The sequence below is a fragment of the Mastomys coucha genome, unplaced genomic scaffold, assembly GCF_008632895.1.
Source record: "Mastomys coucha isolate ucsf_1 unplaced genomic scaffold, UCSF_Mcou_1 pScaffold1, whole genome shotgun sequence".
Classification (NCBI taxonomy): domain Eukaryota; kingdom Metazoa; phylum Chordata; class Mammalia; order Rodentia; family Muridae; genus Mastomys; species Mastomys coucha.
This window is the reverse complement of record NW_022196891.1, coordinates 14982777-15000612: the sequence shown is the minus strand read 5'-3', so window position 1 is coordinate 15000612 and position 17836 is coordinate 14982777. Positions and strand designations below refer to the sequence as shown.

At 48.7% G+C, this 17836-nt stretch overlaps 1 protein-coding gene across 35 annotated transcripts in view; it reads right to left on the bottom strand.

Annotated features, from left to right (window-relative positions):
- Nucleotides 1-3800: 3800 nt before the first annotated feature.
- Nucleotides 3801-17836, bottom strand: part of Clasp1 (cytoplasmic linker associated protein 1) — a 234636-nt gene continuing 220600 nt past the window's right edge. For 34 of the 35 annotated variants that reach the window (XM_031380155.1, XM_031380271.1, XM_031380225.1 and 31 more), the window contains 3 exons: nt 10448-10654; nt 8170-8286; nt 3886-4617 (listed from right to left, as the gene is read on the bottom strand). In XM_031380155.1, the coding sequence (XP_031236015.1) occupies nt 4531-4617; nt 8170-8286; nt 10448-10654 (411 nt within the window). In that variant the 3' untranslated portion in view covers nt 3886-4530. Of the gene's footprint in view, nt 4618-8169; nt 8287-10447; nt 10655-17836 lie in introns of all 35 variants that reach the window. The other variant, XM_031380324.1, reaches the window with a different exon arrangement.

Sequence of the window (17836 nt, the reverse complement as noted above, 5' to 3'; positions counted from 1 at the left end):
TCAGAAATCCACCTGTCTCTGCCTCCCAAGTGCTGGGATTAAAGGCGTGCGCCACCACCGCCCGGCGACTTTTTTTTTTAAAAAAGATTTATTTATCTTATGTATGTGAATATACAGACACACCAGAACACCAGAAGAGGGCATCAGATCCCATTAGAGATGGCTGTGAGCGGCCATGTGGTTGCTGGGATTTGAACTCAGGACCTCTGGAAGAGCAGTCAGTGCTCTTAACTGCTGAGCCATCTCTCCAACCCCAACCTGTGCTTGACTCTTTCTGAGAGTTAGCTAATCTAGAAGTTACACTCAGAGACAGGGGCTGGGGTCATGCGTAGGTAATAAAGTATGTGACTTGCAAACACAAGTACCTGAGTTCTAAGTTTGAGCCCTAGAACTCACATTAAAAAGGTCAACGCAGTGATGTGTACGTGTCATCCTAGTGCTGGGGAGTGAAGGTAGTCAGATCCCAGGGGCTCACTGGCCAGCCAACCTAGCCTACGTGGTGAAATCCAGAGCAGTGAGAGACCCCGACTCCAAAATAAACAAAGGCACACACAAGACAAACACAAAAATCAAGATCAACGTGGACAGTGGATAACACCGGAGGTTATTCCTCTGGCCTGCATGCACATCACACATACACCTGCGCACGTGTGTGCACACGCAGAAATCCCTCGGGGAGTGCAGTGGTGGCTACTGGAGGCAGCGAGAGTGGATGGTCTGTTGCACTAAGATGAGCTCCAGAGATGGCCTCTCCACAGCCACAGTGGTGATGGTTGAGCACTGAATGAACCTAAAGCCACTGAAATACACTCTTACAAAGGGACCAAGATGGAGGCCACTAAGCCTGACAACCTGAGTTCAATCCCTTGGGACACACATGGTGGAAAGAGAACGGACTCCTACAAGTGCCCTCTGACTTCCACATGCACATGGACATAGACACAGGTAGGCAGGCAGGCAGGCAGGCAGGCAGGCAGGCAGACAGACACACACACTTTGAAAGTTCCATGATAGCAAATGTTAAACATTTTGAACCATGATTTTTAGAAATCAAGACATACATTTTAAAAGAGGATGCAGGGCCACCACATTGTGTCCTCTTTTCTCCTAAGGTCACCCGATGGCAGGGGTCCAGCAGCCAATGCCGGGCCCTACCCTAGGTTCAAGGCCTGCAGAAAAGAAGAGTGTATAGTACTCACCCTTATCGAGTCTGGGCCAGTCTTGGAGCTAGGGTCAGGATTTCCTCCCTGCTTCTCTTCTAGAAAAGTGTTCTTGTTGCTTGCCTGAGCAAACAGGGTCCAGACGGCGGGGTACTTGCTCATGCAGCTGTCCTGAATGATTGGGGCTCATAGGAGCTACCTGATGGAGGAATGTTTCCTGGATAGTTGGATCTGTCTTTTCCTCTTGAGACAGGGTCTATGGAGTTCTGGCTGTTCTGACACTTGTTACATAGACCAGGCTAAATGTATGTATGTATGAATGTATGTATATGTTTATTTATGGAGACATGGTCTGGTCTAGCTAGCATGGAACTTGTTATGTAGAGCAGGCTAAATGTATGTATGTATGTATGTATGAATGTATATGTTTATGGAGACATGGTCTGCTCTAGCTAGTATGGAACTTGTTATGTAGAGCAAGCTGGTTGGTCTTGAGCTCAGAGATCCACCCCCTTTTCCCCCCACAACCCCAAGTGCTCAAATTAAAGGTATGGACTATCATGCCAGGTCTTTTATTTTATTGTATTTTTTTTGACACAGAGCCCTTGCTCTCCTGGACCTATATGGCTCAAGATGACCTTGAACTTACGGGGAGAGAGAGAAAACCTCCCAGATTTTTTCTTGTTAATATATTCTTACTATTATTGTGTGTGTGTTGGGGAGGGGATACAGGGAGGCTATGGACTCCTGTAGGCTGAAGGGCAGCTCTATGGAGTCAGCTCTGTCTGTATGTAGGTTCTGTGGATCAAACTGAGGTTGTCAGGACTGCAAAGCTAGTGCCATGACTGTCTGGGTCACTTGCCAATCTCAGCTTTCACCCTTTAATATCACAAAGAGGCATGTGCTCTGTCTCCGAAAACACTGCAGGGCATCCGAGGGTTCTCATAGCACCACACACGCAAAACTGCATTTTCTCATATTCTAGGAAAAACTCAAAAGGTCACCTGTTTTTTTTTTTTTTTTTAATTTTCTTTTTTAGCAAATCCTAGCACATTATTAACAACAACAACAAAAAAAATCTGTACATTTGCCATGATACACTTGGGAGGTGAAACAAATAAGATATAAATACAGATATGGATGTAACATGAAAAAAGCCTCAAAAAAAAAAAAAAAAAAAAACCCAAACAAACAACACCCAATCTGGGGGCACAGGGACCATGCGTGTGAACTATCTTAGTGGCTGATTGTTTTCGAGTATTTCTCTCTTCTGAAATTGTTAACAGTGTCCTGGTTGGGGGGGCATCTATAAAGTTCTAATTTGCTGTCTTTTAAAGTGTGAGTTTCAGTAAGGGTGGCAGAGAAAGGAACAGAAGATGTAGGAGACAAAACCTGCTGCATTTCCTGCACAGGTGGTGAAAGGCTAGTAGAGAAGCCACAGGTAGGTCGAGCCCAGGCTGTCTGTGGGCGCCGGGTCCGCACAGGGCAGGAGGGCACCTGGAGAGCGGCCTGGCCAGCAGAGGGAGGGGCAGCTTGCCAGGAAGCAGGAAGTCAGGTGAGCGGTCCCCCAGGGTAGGGGGTTTTCAAGGCCCTGGATAGTCAGATTAGACGGGGAGGCGGACACAGTTCTAGGTGCTGTGAAGAGTCCTTCGGGGTCTAGGTGCTTTGAACAGAGTCCTTTGTGGAGGTGGAGGCGAGGCAAGGCAGCTGTAGCCGTCAGGGTTCAGAGAGCGGCAGCGGGCGCAGTCGCCCTCCGTGAGGTGGTGGCGGCGGCATGCGAGTCCCCTCAGCATTTCGGGCAGCAGTCTTCGGGTGGAGCCCAAGAGGCAGAAAATGATTGTGTTCTCTCTACTCAGATTGAAGGAGGGCACGTGACATTCGAGGCTAGCCCTTTGTGTGTACCGTGAGGCTATCAGGCAATGTTCTGGAACTGTTCAGTTATAGTGGGGTGGCGAATGCCACCAGGGCCTTTCTAACTGTGTCAGGCATGGGAGCTCTCCTAAGTAACCTGGCCAGGTTGCACATGTCTACAAGGCTACAACACTGAGGGATCCTAGTGGAGGGCAAGAAGGATTCTCATTAATGAACTCTTAACAGACAGGATTTTTTTGTTTTGTTTGTTTTTTTTAATTAAAAGTGAGGTCTGGTCCTGCTATGTTCTGAGCCCAAGTCAGTCAATAATAGCAAATCCCTTCAAATGCACCCCTGAGTTCTCCGAACAGTAGCAGTGGGACAGTTAGATGTGTGAGCCACTTGACCCCCCCCCCACACACACACACACATTAGGGACCTTCATTTTCAGTGTCTATTTCTCCCGGGTCTTTCCCAACCTCCTTATCTCTTTTCTCTGCTTCTCTGACCCTCCCAATGATAGTCAGGCATGGTGGCTCATGCCTTTAATCCCAGCACTCAACAGACAGAGGCAGGCGGATCTCGGTTTGAGGACAGCCAGCGCTACCTAATGAGACCGTCTGGAAAAACAATCAAAGAGACAGGGAGGTTGGGAAAGACCCATGGGAAATAGACACTGAAAATGAAGGTCTCTAATGTGTGTGTGTGTGCGTATGCATGTGTGTGTGTATGTGTGTGTGTGTGTGTGTGGTGTCTCAAGTGGCTCACACATCTAACTGTCCCTACAGAATTTAAAATCTATTTAGCCAGACTCTACCTCAGTTGCTTCAAGAAGTCCGGCCAGTGCTTCCCTGGACACATGATATAAGTCTGGTTCCAATCTTGGCGGTTTACAGTCACCTTTTCTTTAATGCAGCCATGACAACTTTGGTGGCATTACTGATTCTATTCCCAAGGCAGGGAAGCTGGCTCCTCTGCAGACGCCAACCTCTCGTGTTTGTCGTGAGGCCAGCTCCAGGTCGTTGTCCTTTCTTTGCCCTGACTGCAGTTCCACTCTGAGAGTCTCTAAGATACACCCTAAAGACGCACACAACCTTTCTCTGCGTCAGATAGGAAACAGGAGGGGGTCGTGTCCCATCTGACCACATCTAAGAACATAAGCATAAAGAACACACAGCAATACCCCAAACCGCCCCCAAGTCTGCATGGACTGTGTACCGAGCCCTGGCTAGAGCTCTGCTTTCTAAGAACATGCCCTCCATGGTTTGGTGATGGCAGCAGGCGGTGCAAGACATGTGTAAGTATGGCTCTTCTTCTCAGTCCTCTTGTTTCTAGGGAGACTGCACAACAGGCCTTGCTTCCATTACATTCAATACCAGCAAAATTCTACACAAAAGCTGGAAGGGACCAAAATACTGATTGTAATAAATTATGTGCGGCCTCCTTGAATGGACTGGGCAGCTGCTGGAGCTTTTCAGAGGCACCACCAATGTGTGTTCTGCACAGACTGGCACGGCCACTAGCTGTGTGTGGACACATCAGAGGAGGAGCTGCTGTTGCTGTTGGTGGTCTGGGCCCTCTTTATATATAAGTTCAGCAGCTTCATCTGCAGAGACAAGAAGACAGAGATGAGCGGCCAGGGGGAAGTCAGCAAGAAGCTGAAGAGAGGCCAACAATCCACTGACTGCCAGAAGCCAATCGGTGCCTAGCCGCTCTGGCTGGGGTTCATCTAGCAAACACCAATAGTGAGCTACTGAGTAGGCAAGGAGGTCAGGGACACAGTGAGAACTTCAGGTGACATGAAGGATGAACTGAAGGGCTGCTGAGGAGGGTGCACCGGGCAGAGCCAACATGGCACAGGGATAAGACCCAGGTGACTTCCACACCTGTGCTGTATCCACACCTGTGCTGTATCCACACCTGTGCTGTATCCACACCTGTGCTGGAGCCACACCTGTGCTGGATCCACACCTGTGCTGTAGCTGCCCCTTCCCCCCAGCTCCCCTCCTACACACTTCTCCTGATGCCAGCCACACCTGAGGTTATTGTGGTTGACCTCACAAAGCCTAGCAGTCTTGGTTTTGATTTTCCCCAGCACTGCAAAAAGCAAAAGCTAAATTAATTAATTAATTAATTAATGCTAAGCTTATCTCAAAAATGCCAAAACTTTGGGGTCAGTGAGATGGCTTAAAGCACTTTTCCTGAGCCTTCTGACCTGAGTTTGATTCTAAGGACCCATACGGTAGAAGGAGAGAACCAACCGAACACGTCCTGTGATTTCCACAAATGTGCCAAGTCACATGCATGTCACACATACACACATACTCCCCAGCAAAACCTACAAACCAATACAAAAAAAAAAAAAAAACCACCAAAGCCAACCACATCGTACTGGCATGAGGACTTATGTAGACACTGGCTTGTTGGTGGAATGGCACAGAACTGCAGGAGGAAACCTTCACATAGGCGCTCAGGGGTTTTGACAACAGTGTCTAGACTGTACAGGAAAGAGGGTAATCTTTATAGCCACTGATGCTGGCAGAGGGACAGCTATCTGCAACAGAATGCTAACACCAGAGGCAAAAGTTTCACTCAAATGGAGCCAGGTGGGTGTCAGTAGCAGAGCAACCATAAAGACAATGTGGTTCACATACACAATGGATTTTTTTTTCAGCCATAAAGCATAACAAAGTTATGTTATTTGCAGGGAAATGGGTGCAACTGGAGATAATCATATTAAGGGAATTAAGCCAGTCTCGGAAGGCCTAACTTTCGTTCTTCTGTCATGTGTGGTTCCTGGAGCTGACATGGGAGTATGAAATCCTGTACTTAGGGCATGACAGTGAGGCAGAAGCGAGGCTTGGGGTAGGAACGCAGCCAGGAGACAGGATAGGAAGGAGAATAAAGACAACCCACGTGAAACACAAACCTGAAGCTAGGATCCAAGAGTGTAAAGTCTAAAACTCTCACACCACCATGGACATGGAGACTGTCTCTGGAAAGGGGCCCCAAAGGTCCCAAGAAACAACAAAAAGACAAATTCACTCCTTGAAATTAAAAATTGTGAGAACCAAGGCACAATTAACAGAGCAAGAATCTAATCCACATGAGGGAAGAGACATGTGTAAAAACATGTATGTCAGAAAGGGCTGGGTACTATTTTTGGATTAATTCATGTGTAAGTCCAACTGCCTTTATAAATGGCTTGGAGGGTGCTCAGTGTAGCCAAGCCACCTATGAATCCCTGTGGAGGCTAAGGGAGAGAGGAGGACGGCTCTTGGTCTCACAGATGCTGTGTGACTACCACTATCTTTTTTCAGTACCAGTTAAAAAAGCAATTGGAGGATGGGTGGTAGTGGTTCACACCTTTGATCTCAGCACTTGGGAGGAAGAGTCAGGTGGATTTCTGAGGCCAGCCTGGTCTACAGAATGAGTTCCAGGACAGCCAAGGCTACACAGAGATATCCTGTCTCCAAAAACCAAAAACCAAAAACCCAAAAAAAAAAAAAAAAAACCAAACCAGAAAAGTATCTGATCAGAGTCCTGGCAGGAAGGAAGTGGGCAAACAAGAAGACTGAGTTGGGTAAGGCCAACCGGTCAATCTCTCTATGTTCAGGTAAGACAAATCAACCCATCTATCCATCAATCTATCAATCTAGAATCTCATGTAACTCAGGCTAGCTTTTAATTCTATTCATCCACCCATCTGTCTGTCCAACCCCCACACCACCCACCCACCCACCCACCAACCCATCCATCCATCCATCCATCCATCCATCCATCCATCCATCCATCCATCCATCATCTCATATGACTTAGGCTAGCCTTTAATTCCCCATGTCGCTGAGGATGACCTTTACTTCTGACCCTTCTTCTCTCACCAGTCAAGAACTGGGTTACAGGTGAAAGCCACCAAACCCAGTTAGTTTGGGCAGTGCTGGGGGCTGGGGGGGGGCGTGGAGTGGAAGACTGTGGTTTGTGCATGCTAAACAAACACTCGTTAGCCCTATCCTGATGTATCCTCACTTGCTTCTGTTGCCTTCACAGAGGATCTCCTCTGGACAAGTGGTTCTCCAAGTGTGGATGGTTTTGTCTTCGGAGACATCTGACCATGCGCAGAGCCGAGCCATTAAAGGATAATGTGCTTACAACTGAGGGGAGAGCTACTGATACCTAGACGGTGGTTGGGGCTGCATGCTGCCAAACTTGTGACATCACACAGTGAGCTTTCATAAGCAAGTTGCCCCCCATGGTTGAGGGGAAGAGGCCAGCGCCATCCTGGCTAGGATGCATTCCAGTGGTGTCAAAGTGGCAGCTGAACTGAAAGGAAGCACTGGCCACACATCTCTTCTCAGACAGGGAGGGAGCAGGACATTGGTTGAGGTCAGCGTGCACATGAGCAGGCTCGAGGGAATGACCACTCTTGCCCCTTAGGAATCCTGTTCTGGGGCTGGGGAGGTGAGCCTCTGGCTACGGTGCTCCCCAGCGGTGTTAAACTCCAAAGACACTCACTGGGAAATTTCTCTCACAGAGTAGGGCCACGTGCCCCTGCTCCATACCCTGTCATGACAAGTGTATGGAGCAGGGTGGGGTATGGCAGGCCCAGTGGACATCCTGCTGCTGAGGTCTACAAGGCACTCGGCTCCAATTCAGCAATTTGTTCAAGGATGAGGCGACCTTAAAGTAACTTACTACCGTGTGTTTGTGCATGCGTGCATACGTACATGCCACAGAATGCACGTGGAGGTCAGATTGCTCCTTCTACCTTTATGCAGGTTCCAGGGATGGGACCCAGGCTATCGGGCTTCATGGCTGGTTTTTACCCACTGAGTCAACTTGCCCGCCCTGAGGCCAGCTTCTTAAGTGACTCTGGGGTGTGAGGGTAGGAGAAACCTGGCTTCTGACCAAGGTTTTCTTCCTTTAGTAAATGTGCTGGAAGCCAGGTTGTCTTTTCAAAGGCAGTTAGAAGAGTCTGCAGTATGTCCTCAGCACTGCCTCCCCTGCCTTTACGGCAGAGCCAGCCATCTTCACAGTAGGAAAAACACCTTCTGCAAAGTCAGACAGTTACACACGCCCAGTGAAAAGGGCCGCCTGCCACCAAGGGCTCATGATGAGCTGGCAGCTCAGGTGCAGGCACAGCAGGTAATCCTATACATACCTTGCTCCCCGTGAGCTGTGCGAGGTGAGGTTTCAGATCTTCTCCGATTACGGAATAGATTGCCACTAAGCAAAACACACTGGCTTTCCGTACACTGCTCTCGGTGTTGTCGTAACCCTAGAGAGGCAAGGGGACCACGGAGATGAAGTCAGATCAAAGCTATGCCTCCCAGTCATGTGCTTCAGCACTTCCACAGATGCCCTTGGAGTGCAACCCTGCACTTGGTGCTAACAACCGCAGAGATCTCACGTCTGCGAGTGGATTCAGAGAGCTTTGGCCTTGGAGGGTCAAAAACAAGTGGCTGCATGAGTGCCGTGCAGAGGCAGGAGGGCATGGGTGCCAGGTGGGCTGCTCTGTCACACGTGCTGACACTACAGATGGCAAAAGGGAGGAGGAATGGGAAGGGAGTGTAGTCCAGATTCTTCATGGTGGCGGAGCAATCTGCCTGAGCAGAAGTGCTTGAAAGGAAAGAGAAGGGGGCTGGAGAGATGGCTCAGGGGTTAAGAGCACTGACTGCTCTTCCAAAGGTCCTGAGTTCAAATCCCAGCAACCATATGGTAGCTCACAACCATCTGTAATGAGATATGACGCCCTCTTCTGGTGTGTCTGAAGACAGGTACAGTGTACTTACTTACAATAATAAATAAATCTTTAAAAAAAAAAAAAAAAGAGGCAGAGCTGGGGACCACCCCAAGTCCTTCAAACACTACCTCATCTCCCTTAAAAAAAAAAAAAAAAAAAAAAAAAAAAAAAAAAAAAAAAGAAAGGAAAGAGAAGGCTGGGCTTCGGCAGGCAAGGACTACCAGCCTGACAGCCCAGAAGTAATATCCAGGACTCAAAAGGTGTAAGGGCTTCAAGTTGTTCTCTGATCAACAAGCACGCATATGTGTACATATGCACAGACAGACAGACAGATGAACAGACAGACAGAAACACACAGACACAGACATACACACACACACACACACACACACACACACACACGCACACGCGCACACACACACACACACACACAGACACACACACACACAGACACACACACTTTATACAGATAGCCCTGGGAACTGTGTAGCCTATCTGTCTTTCCCTCTGTGTGGAAGTCCAAACAAATGCTGGCAAACAGCTCCATGCATGAAATGGGAAGCTAGCTTCTCTCCCTTTCTTCACTGGTGGCCCCTCTCTATGTGACATAGCACAGGACCCTGTTGCCTGCAGCTTCTATGTGGCTCTACCATGTCTCATAGCAAGCTGAGAAGCATCTAGAGCAGCAGGGCCTGCCCACCAATCTGCCCAGCTTACTGCCTCTTGTGTGGGAGAGCTCCGGCAAACAGACACAGGAGAGCAAAGGACGCACGAGGCGCCCTCCATTGGCCCCCCCTGGGCTCAGGGCATCCACAGGATGCCACAAGTGTTTGTGGAAGCAATGAATCCCATGTGTCTACACTGCCAGAAGAGTCCTTCCCTCTGATCTGGGCTACTGGTTAGCTCTGCTGCACACAGGAGCAAGTAAGCTAAGAAGATATGGTAAGTGTGCAAGAATGAGCCATGAACATCCTGGCAGAGGGCGAGAGAAGGGAACTGGAGACCGCTGACCCCTCATTCAAGTATCTACAGGCAGTTAATGTTGCTGGGAAAGAGAGAAGCATTTTCTTCAGTGGTCCAGCCTCTGGCAAGGTGTTCATCTTCCTCTAGATAACCCCTTACCCACACTCTGTAAACAATTCTTATGAAACTCACCAGGTTGTCAAGAAATAAAAGTGGATTTCTAGTGTAGTCCCTAGTAGTTGTATGTTCTTGTTAATTTATTAAAATAAGCACCAGCTAGAAAACATTGTACAAAGCCTGAGTTTTTAAAAACAAGCTAGCAAAAAGTAAAAACAAAACAAAACAAAAAAAAACCATGAGAGTAGAAGAGGGAAGTGGAAGGGGATACTCAGGAGAAGAACGGAAGGCAATATGATGAAATACCTATGTATAAAAAGGCCACAGTATGCTAACAAGCCTGTGGTAGTAGCTCACGCCTTTAATCCCAGCACTCAGGAGAGAAGATGAGTCCGAGGCCAGCCTGGTCTACACAGTGAATTCCAGGACAGCCAGGGCTACACAGAGAAACCCTGTCTCAAAAAGACCAAACCAAAACCAAAAAGCTAACAGACCACCTTTTAAATAATAAAAAAAAAAAAGACATAGGTTCCAAGGAGAGCGCCATTCCTAGTGGCTTTCACTCTGCCCCCATTCTGTGCTGAGCAGCCTGAGCCGGGCCGCACAGGATGCATACCTGCAGCAGGCCGGGGATGATGTCGACGAGGAGCTGCAGCAGGGACTCCTTGGTGATCCTCTCTACCACCTTTGTCTGCATCTTGATGGCAGCCAGGTTGATGGGGTAGTCGGCCGTCTGGATGATTGGACACAGCACTTTGATGCACTGCTCAGGGTGGATTGAGCTGGCTAGCGTGGATGCAGCCTCCTCAGCTGCTCTCACCACCTGCAACACAGGACTGCAGCGTGAGTGCTGCCTGCAACACAGGACTGCAGCATGAGTGCTGCCTGCAACACAGGACTGCAGCGTGAGTGCTGCCTGCTTCGAGACTTTTAAAAACAAAAACAAAAACAAATGCCACTCCTGTTCTGCTCCAGAGGACACTGTTAAGAAAATGAAGAGCACCCTGGGTTGTAGTGTGGACCAAGTGGTTGTAGTATGGGCTTAGGGGCCTGGGCCAACCTTGGCAGGGTGATCTGCAAGTGTGCTCCCCACCACATAGCAACAGCTGCAGTTGCATCTGTACTAACAGGAGCACATTGCACCCACCACCTTCAGATCTTCTCAGCCTTCCCTAGGGGTGTTGTCTTAGAGGGGGACCACTCAGGTGATTATTACCACAGTAGAGAATTTGTGCCCCGAAAGACTAGGCCCTGTGACACCAGCACTCACTGTCTCATTTCTGACAGCAGATGCAGTGTGACCAGCTGCCCCATTCTCCTGTCACCGTGCTTTCCCTGCCATGTGGCCTGTACCCCCAAACTGTGAGCCAAGATAAATCCCTTCTCCCGTAAGTTGTTTTTGACAGGTGTGCTGTCAGCACTGAGAAAAGTAACCAATACACATCTGAAAGAACGGGTCTGGAGTCGCTGTGCTCTGGAGAGCAGAGAGCATGCATCTGTCTCCCCACTGCCAGAGGACAGTGTTATACCCAGGATGCTGAGTGGAAAACAGTCCAGTGCTAGATCAAGACAAGGTTACCCTCTCCTCAGACTTCTAAAGTATCAGCCTGGAGCTGAGGCTGAGGCTGTGGAGCAGGCTGTGAGGCCTGCCTCCTTTCTAGCCAGCTGGCCCACTATCCACTGTCGCCTGTCCCTCATATCCCTTACCCAATTGTGCATGTTGTCTTTTAAGACTCATGGCTCTGTAGAACCCTTGGAGGCCCAGTGCAATCATCTTACTGAAATGCCTCTCCTTTTGGACAAAGAGTTTCCTGAAGGCAAGATCCCATCTCTGCCATGTGTCTGCACTCCAGGCTGGGTACAAGCTCAGTGTACACACAGCAGTCAGTATGTGTACCATACTCATCTTTCTGTAATATTCATGGTTTTCTTCCAATAGTACGTAAGTCACCTCAGGTGCATTCACCACTGACTGTGTTTACATTTTCAATGGAGGAACTAGCCGAGAACATGAGGGGAAGCAAGACACAACTAACCTGGGCCTTATGAAACTAAGCCACGGAAACCTCGAGGAGTGGACGGGTAAGATGGCTCAGGTGGTTAAACAGTCTGCTGCTAAGAATAATGACCTGAATTCAATCCAGGCGGAGGGCAAGAACTGACTCCTCAAGGTTGTCCTTTGAGCTCTACTACTACAAGTGCATTATGGCACACATGCCACCACATATAAGTCTCTCTCTCTCTCTCTCTCTCTCTCTCTCTCTCTCTCTCTCCCTCTCCCTCTCCCTCTCCCTCTCCCTCTCCCTCTCCCTCTCTCTCTCTCTCTCTCTCTCACACACACACACACACACACACACACACCACACTCTAACAACAAGGCCCAGGAAATAGGCCTTAGTTCTTTGGAAAAAGATTAGTCCCAGGTCATTTCCCCAGCAACCAGTTGCTTAAAAAGGCGGTGGGGGTTGGGGGGGAGGTGTGTGTGTCCATCATCCCCCAGTTTCCTTCTCTACCCATGGGGTTGCTTTAAGGCTATATACAGTGCATGAGCTTGGCACTATAGTGCAATGGGGAGAGCTGGGCTAGATGTGCACACAGCAAGGCTTGTGGTGGGAAACCGGCCTTTCTTTTAAACTTGGCCCAGCAGCAAGGCTGCTGTGAAGTCACTAGTTCTGTGTTTTGAAAATGCACCATGCCCAGCTGCCATGAACACTGGAGGGAATGACGTGGGACTGGCTGCAGCCCCGGTGTTGTCTTTGTTGTTGCTGTAGGGCTGGTTCCGAGGACTGAACCTGCGCCTTTATATATGCCCAAGAAGTGCTCAACCATCAGTTACATCACCAGCCCAGAAACAGTGGTCTAGACTTAGATGTGGTTGACCTAAGTGCACTGATGTGTGGCAGCTAGAACTGAAGGTCTCACCAGGGGCAGAGCAGAACCAACAGACTTGAAGACAGAGTCAGGCCCCAGCCTCTGCCAGTTAGCCTCGAGAGAAGCCACATTCTCAGGCATCTCACAGTAAGAAGACTTCCCATGCTCCCATCCTCCTGTGCAGGTTCAAGAGAATCACTGTGCTGTGAGATGCTGGCAGTACACCCTTTCAGGTCTGCTGAAGTGAATCCCACTCCAGCAGTAGCATCTTGGGACATCCAGCGATTCTAGAGGGTGTGGGCACGAAGCCCTTCAACAACCACAACAGGGTGCACTGGGCTGCTGGAACCTGGACATAAACTGTCAGGGGCTGCACAGGCTGAGCAGCTGAGGCCTCTCTTCCCCCAGGACAGATACTGGCTTTGTCAGGGAAGGCAGTGCTCTGACTTCCCTTCTTATGTCAAACCCTGGCGCTGGCAGGCTGCCTGTATCAGGTACACTTTAGGTCCTGCCCTATGCAGTCGGTAACGTAAGAAGCAAGGTTATAATGTAAGCAAACAGAGAACAAAGGAAACAGGCAACAGATGGAAGAAAGGCAGTTTCCCAGTAGACACAGAGGCTGTCAGTGCTGAGGGTGCTTGAAAAGTGGGGGAGATATACAGAGTCCCCCCATTAGGGTTACAGTTGATTCCTCAGTGGACAGAGTCCATCTTGCTTATGTCTGGTTAGAAACACAGAAACTTTCTCATCACTGTTAAGGATGGAAGTGTTTACTAGAAAAAGGTAACTGACACATCAACTGTTTCACAGATGTCTGTGCAGTGAGGAGCTAGCTCCATGGCCCAGGCTGGTCTAGATCTCTTGATCCTCCTGCACATCAAGCTTTTTAAGGAAATGTGATCATGACTTGAAATACTGATGAGTGTTTGCTTAGAGATTAGGTTTCTTAATTTTAGGGCATAGAAGTTCTTGACATTTGGACTGCGTGTTTGGAGTGCACCAAGTTTGATTTGGCTCTGTCTCAGATGCAGCAGAACTGGATGCATTACAAAGAGAAAAGTAGCAGGCATCCAAAAACAATGATGGCTAGAACCCAAGAGCTCCTCCCTAGGCACCTGAAGTTTAGCTCCTGGATTATTTGGAAGCTAAAGGGATGCTGATGCCACCTTCGGGGACATGCCAGAAAGAACAGCAGACAAGGAGTCTTGGTGTCCATTAGAATAACAAGGGAGCTGGGTGTGGTCACATAATGTCTTTAATCCCAGCATTCCTGGAGGCAGAGGCAGCCTGCTAGCTTGCTCTATACAGGGGGTTCCACGTCAGCCACAGATACACAGAGAAACCTTGTCTATAATAATAATCAGCAACAACAAACCAACAATAATAAAGGAGTAATGTGCCAAAACAACACAGACAGGAGCTGGAATGGAGAGAGACTAGGAAAGCTCGGCTCGGGAGGTGGCTCTGGCCTGGTCCTGTGTCCTCAGCCCGCAGATGCTGAGGTAGTCTGCCCGTGCCCATGCTTGCTCTTCTCACCAGGGAAATTATAAAAAGGACTGGATGGGGAGTTGCTCAATTGTTTTGGCTTATAAAATCTTATCACTCATCCCAACCTGATGAGCGTTTTTCTCTGGGGGGAAAAAGCACACCTACTGAGAGGGACCTCAGAAGGGAAGCACAAGGCCAGTGCACTCAACCAGTGAGTGGGTTTACTGCCACGCTTGATGACCCAAGTTCATTCCCTGGGAGCCACTTGGTAGAGAGAACTGTTTCCTACATTGTCCTCTGACCTCTATGGGGTTACTGCAACATGCACCGTACCCCTGGCCCCCCAAATTGTAATACTAAACAAGAGACTGATCTACTCTTAGACTGGGGATGGCAGGGGCAAATAGCGAAGAGTGGGAGGGACCCTAGGAGGATGGAGTGGGGAGTGAAAGATTATAGGCCTAACCTGGAGGTGCTGCACTATGCTATGAAGTAATTGAGAAGCCAAGCCCCTCTCCACATTCCCAAATCCACAAGAGAAGGTAAAGGAAAAGGACATAGCCACCTCACCTCAATATTAAGTACCACAGGGAAGGATACCTGTAACACCCCTAGACATCAGAAGCTCAGAGACATGTCCAGCCACAACCTGTGAGCGGTGTGCAACCTATCTTCTGCCTCCAAAGGTAAAGCTCTGCCATCCAAAGCAGCTGCCTTCCAGAGCTGTGTCAGCGAAGGGGCAGGTGCCATGGCTCTCAGGGGTCAGCTTACCAGTACAGACTTATCCTGCCCCTCAACAGCAGCAGCAGGAGCGGCAGTACCATCCACAGCCAGGACACTGGGCTTGCTCCACTCGGATATTCCTACGAGGTCACTAGACATGGCAACTGCACTGGCTCCCTGACTTGGAGCGCTCTTGCAGTGGGAATCAACCTGGGTACCATCTATGCCCACCCACCCCACTCCATGCTGCACCAGCTCTCAGCCCGTTTTCTCTCCTGTTTTGCCTTGCTGTCCTGGCTGTCTACCCTGACTTTTCTAGCCAGCTCCGAGTTCTTGGTGTCCCTTGCTAGGAACCATACAGTGATCTTTGCTGCAATGAAGTCACACACTCCAGACTTGAAGGCTGTCCTGGCCCTGCTCAGTGATAGAACAGTCATCGGAGGAGTTCGTGTCCTAGCAGTTGCTCTCTAGGAACCACACAATGATGCTATCTAGGCTTCTGATTTTGTCTGTTTATTAAAAAGCAAGACTTTCCAAAGGAAACTGGGCTTCTGGTCAAATCCTAAGATTGGGCCCAAGGAAAATGGGAGATTTAGCATCTGTGAGCATTTAGGTTTGTTATTCAATAGCCACTTGGTATTGCTGCAGTTATCCTGGAACTAGAAGATACAGATAACCCTCTACTCAAGCCTGGGGCTACCAGATAGGAAAAAGCAAGGTCCACAGAGGTGTAATGGCTTGTAGGTTCCTGGGTCACTCTGCTGCCAGGAGCGTACAGAGGGTCATTCCTGAACACAGGCTGTGGAGACGGGGCCGGCTGGGAATTTTAATTGGCCCCTGAAGGAGGCTACCCTATCAGAACAAGCTTACTCTGAGCACAGTTACCTGTTCAAAGGGCTGGCTAGGGACGGCCAGCCAGCCGGTCCCAGGAGAGAAGGAAGGCCAGCCAGCAGGTCCCAGGAGGGATGGCCAGCCAGCCGGTCTCAGGAGGGAAGGAAGGCCAGCCAGCCGGTCCCAGGAGGGAAGGAAGGCCAGCCAGCCAGTCCCAGGAGGGAAGGAAGGCCAGCCAGCCAGTCCCAGGAGGGATGGCCAGCCAGCCAGCCGGTCCCAGGAGGCCCCCCTTTCTGCTGTTAAGCAACTTTGGTCTGATTTTGCTTTTTTGACTCCTTGAAGTCATAAAATATAAAATTTAACTGGAAAAGAGTTAAAAACAAAACCTCTAGAGAAAAAAGTTATTATTTACCTAAGAATCTAATTTCCTCAAATAAGCCACCTAAAACTGGATTCTGATATCCTAGACACCAATATTTATGGCTTGCAACTAGAAATGTTTGGTGACATTACTGTGACATGACTATTTTCCTTTCTTATTTAGAAATAAATATATTTTTTAATTTATTGCCCCTCTGCCCCTCTCTTGTGGGCACATGCCTTAGTGCCATGGGGTGTGTGTGGAGGTCCAAGGACAGCTTTTTTTTTTTTTTAAAAAGATGTATTTATTTACTTATTATATGTAAGTACACTGTAGCTGTCTTCAGACACAGCAGAAGAGGGCATCAGGTCTCATTACAGATGGTTGTGAGCCGCCACCATGTGGTTGCTGGGATTTGAAGTCAGTACCTCTGGAAGAGCAGTCGGTGCTTTTACCTGCTGAGCCATCTCACCAGCCCCCCAAGGACAGCTTTTAAAAGTCGGTTCTCTCCTTTCTCCATGTGGGTCCAGCATACTGAGCCAAAGCTGTCAGGCTCTGTAGGAAGAGCCTTGGTCCCTTATATGCTTTTTAAAGAGGCAGGGTCTTGTCATATTGCCTAGGCTGGCCTTGAATTTTGGGGTTCAAGTGATCCCCCCGCCTCCAACTCCTGACAACTGGGATTGCATGTATGCCTAGCCAACATTTTACTCCGTAAGTATGTAAAGAGAATCAAATATTGACTAATGTGAAACATCCCCTGCCCCCAACAAAATAAAATAAAATTATTGGACAGTTCCAGCTTCCAGAACTAGAGCTGGGGCTGGCCCTTGAGAGACAAGGTCCACCCGGCTATATATAGAGACTTTCACGTTTATTCCTGCATTCACAAACAGCCCTGTATATGTGGGTTGTGTATGAGAGAATGGGACCCTGGGGGAAGGAGTGAACATTGGGCTCTACTGAAACTCGAGTTTCCAGTCTTCCCATACCTCACACAGCCTCAGACACACACCCTGCTGCCAGTTCTCTGGTCAAAGGAGAGATTCTCTATCAACCCTAACAAACAGACTAAAGATGTAAAAGGAGAAGAGAGTTCACATGAATGAAGGTATCACAAAGGCCACCATATCAAGCTCAGCCCCTTTAAGATGTTTGCCCCAACATAACACACAGAAACTTCATGAGTGCAACATTATCTACTAAACAGAGAGTGAGGGCCTGGCAGACTCACTCCCTCAGACTGGAGGAACTGTGAAAGGAAGATGTCTAAGATAACAAGCACCAGCTTTGAAAAACAAAGCTTTCGGCTGAGGTCTAAGGCCACCTTCAGTCTCTGCACTTTGCCATTTGTGGATGGTTACTGACACAGGCAACGTTTTCAATGGGTCAGAAACACGTTCTGCATGCACAGCTCTTTTAAAAAGAATCTATGATAGCTGACTTTGGCTCATGGATAAGGAAACCAGCCATCTTGCCACTGGTCCCACCTTTCCAATTTTGAATAATAGCTTTTTTAAACTCTAATTTTTTTTTTTTACATAATGAGTGTTTTTGCCTGCATGCACATATGTGCACCATATGCATGCAGTACCCTCAGAAAGCCAGGGGAGGCCACTGGACATTCTGGAACTGGAGCTTGTATGGATGCTGAGAAAAGTTTTTAACTGCTGAGCCATCTCTCCAGCACTAACTAACTCACTCTCTCTCTCTCTCTCTCTTTCTCTCTCTCTC